The sequence below is a fragment of the Polyodon spathula genome, chromosome 8 (genome assembly GCF_017654505.1).
Source record: "Polyodon spathula isolate WHYD16114869_AA chromosome 8, ASM1765450v1, whole genome shotgun sequence".
NCBI lineage: Eukaryota > Metazoa > Chordata > Actinopteri > Acipenseriformes > Polyodontidae > Polyodon > Polyodon spathula.
In genome coordinates, this window is record NC_054541.1 from 23,323,443 (window position 1) to 23,326,196 (window position 2,754).

The following is a 2,754-nucleotide window of genomic DNA, read 5'->3' on the forward strand; positions in this document are numbered from 1 at the left end:
AAATGACAAAAAACATGCATAATACCCTAACTCATATCATCTTATCTATATATATATATACACACACACACACACACACACACACACACACACACACACACACATATATATATATATATATATATATATATATATATATATATATATATATATATATATATATAGAATCTCTCAGAAGTTCCTGTTGCCCACCCCTAACACCCACACACACCACAAACACACACACACCACAATTGACAAAGTGCCCACCCCTGTGTATATTATCTGTTATATGTTGCGTGTGGTGTGCTAAATGTTGGTGTATAGGCATTGGTACACGGGATATAAACGGGTCTGTGTTTCACATGTGTTTAGAAATGTATACTTGTATTTAGGCACGGGATTGTACATCACTTCACGGACATTTAAAGTTGGGTGTTCGGTGAGTAGGGAACGGGAGAGAGGGAACGGGAAAGAGAGAAGGAGAAAGAGTTATAATATCAATTGCTATTGCGTGCTGGTGGGACCAGCACGATACTTGTTTATTTAAAACTCACCGTGTTTGTTTGTCGATCTGCTCACCATTTGTAAAGTGTTAGTCCGTTTTTGTTTGTCTTTTTATTTTGGCAAATGTGCCGTGTCCTGCCTTTTGTGTTTGTTTAAACCTTTTTATTTACAATAAATCGGAGCAAGCAAGCATCTCATCATTTTAATTCATCTGTCCTGTCTGTATGTATTCCTTTCCTGGTTCTGACGCCGCACACTTCGGCCGTCTTTGTGACAGTTCCAAATTACAATTTACCGACTGGGTAATGCCGAGTTGTCAAAAGAGTAAACCAATCCAATATAAACAGTTATAAATACAATTTTCAGAGGGCACTTGGATATGTCTTTGCTGTCCCAACTGATGCACATTCCCTAGAAGACAGGTGGTAAGTAAGCTTTACTTTCTTAAATAACCTGTGCAATACTCAAAAAAAAAAAAAAAAAAAAAAAAAAAAAAAAAACTGATTTAAAAAAAAAAAAAAAACGCTAAAAAAACATTTCTGGGCCTACAAAACTTCTGAGCATTTCATTCATTTAGAAGATTTACTTTAAGCATACAGATAAGTGGTCACAAATATCATTTTTAATTGATGAGCATCCAATGTCCCTATATGACTATATTGTTAATAGATAACCTGGCACTTGCTCCTGTTTTTAAAACATAAATCCTAGTAAACACTGGAACACTTGTTTCTGCTAGTTCAGTATTTGCACAGTCACATTGGGTACAAATAGATCCTCACTTAAACCCTGAAAGAACATAATTTGTTTGGGGATTTAGCTCTGGTTTAGATAACCACAGCCTGTAAACGTCTGAAGCACATCATCAGGTCTAAGGGAATAGGGGGTCTTATTTCATTTCCATCGAGGCGAAGGTAGCGCAGATTAGGTGTTTTTTCATGGAAGTAGTCATCAATAGTGCCAATTGGCATAGGGCAGATCATGGTTCCATTAACACCTGCAATTAAAAGCACATTGCAATTGAATGTCCTTGTTATAGTATTTTAGCTCTGTTGCATTCATTTCCTCTTGATGTATATTTTATGTGAGTAGTTTATGCCTTACCAAAACTACCTTTTTAACATTGGATTTGACTTACTTTTGATCTTGTTGCGGTTGAGGTGGAGATGCTCAAGGCTTGGGTGGGTGGGAGGCACCTTGGTGAGTTGGTTGTGAGATAACTGCAGGTCTAGCATGGTGGAGACATTGAAGATGTTCTTCTTTAGACCTCCATCCACCAGCTTGTTGTAGTTGAGCCTCAGGAAGGAAACTTGTGGAGTCTTGCTGAAGTAGTTGTCAGGGATTTTCTCAATGGAGTTGTTGTCCAGGAATAACTGAGTGGTGGTGGCTGGCAGGCCAGAAGGCATCTTCTTGAGATTATTTTTAGCCAGGTTGATCTGGACAAGGTTTTGCAGCTCCTTGAAGGCGTTTTCTGGGATAGCCCCATCCTCAAGTTTGTTGTGTTGGAGGTCAAGCATGGTGAGGTTAACCATACCATCGAAGACCCCTGCAGGTATTTTTGAGATCTTGTTCCTTGATAAACGTAGTTGTTCAAGGCTTTTAGGCAAGGGCCCTGGAATGTCATCTAGCTCATTGTCTTCCATATATTGATAAAGCAGATTCTTCATTTTGTTAAACACATCCTTGTCAATCCCTTTGTTGGTAATCTTGTTTCTGTTCAGATTGATCCACTTCAGCTGTGTGGCATTCTTCAAAGACGTTTCAGGGACAGTGTCAATCAAGTTGTTCTGGAGGTACAGATACCAGGTGTGCGGAGGGATTCGGGGGATTTCTTTTAGCCCCTTGCTGTCGCAGTACACGGCATTCAGAAAGCTAGGTGGGCATTTACATTCCTTTGGACATGCCTGAACTTGCTGGAGAAAATCAGCATATGATATGTCCTGAGAAAAGACTGCACTGGCCAGGAGCAGAAGAGAGAAGCTTGTAAGAGTCATCATGTTATTGCTCAGCCTGAAAGAAACGTTAAGGTTATTATATTTGGTGCATGATAGTGTCTGATAAACTGTTTCTCCTGTCAACAAATGTGAATACAAGTTTCCTCAACTAAAGGATGTTCAAAAAAGTTATTTCCTATAATATATTAAAAAAAATACTATATATATATATATATATATATATATATATATATATATATATATATATATATAATATATATATATCATACTAGTATTAAGCTCATGGCATACTCATGGTTGTTCGTTACATATA

General features: G+C 37.7%; 1 protein-coding gene across 1 annotated transcript; it reads right to left on the reverse strand.

Moving 5' to 3' along the window:
- Positions 1-1,040: 1,040 nt before the first annotated feature.
- On the reverse strand, positions 1,041-2,489 carry LOC121320286 (keratocan-like). Its single transcript, XM_041258539.1, has 2 exons — positions 1,625-2,489; positions 1,041-1,483 (listed from the first exon to the last, which is right to left on the reverse strand). Exons 1-2 carry the CDS (start codon positions 2,481-2,483, stop codon positions 1,314-1,316), a joined length of 1,029 nt encoding a protein of 342 aa, XP_041114473.1. The 5' UTR covers positions 2,484-2,489; the 3' UTR covers positions 1,041-1,313.
- Between the last annotated feature and the right edge of the window lie 265 nt (positions 2,490-2,754).

What these genes read in the sequence shown, in the direction of transcription:
- LOC121320286 (XM_041258539.1), bottom strand. Translation starts at nt 2,483, where the DNA reads ATGATGACTCTTACAAGCTTCTCTCTTCTGCTCCTGGCCAGTGCAGTC. An exon ending in CAACCGCAACAAGATCAAAA is followed by an intron (nt 1,484 to 1,624) that starts GTAAGTCAAATC and finishes TTTTAATTGCAG; the next exon opens with GTGTTAATGGAACCATGATC.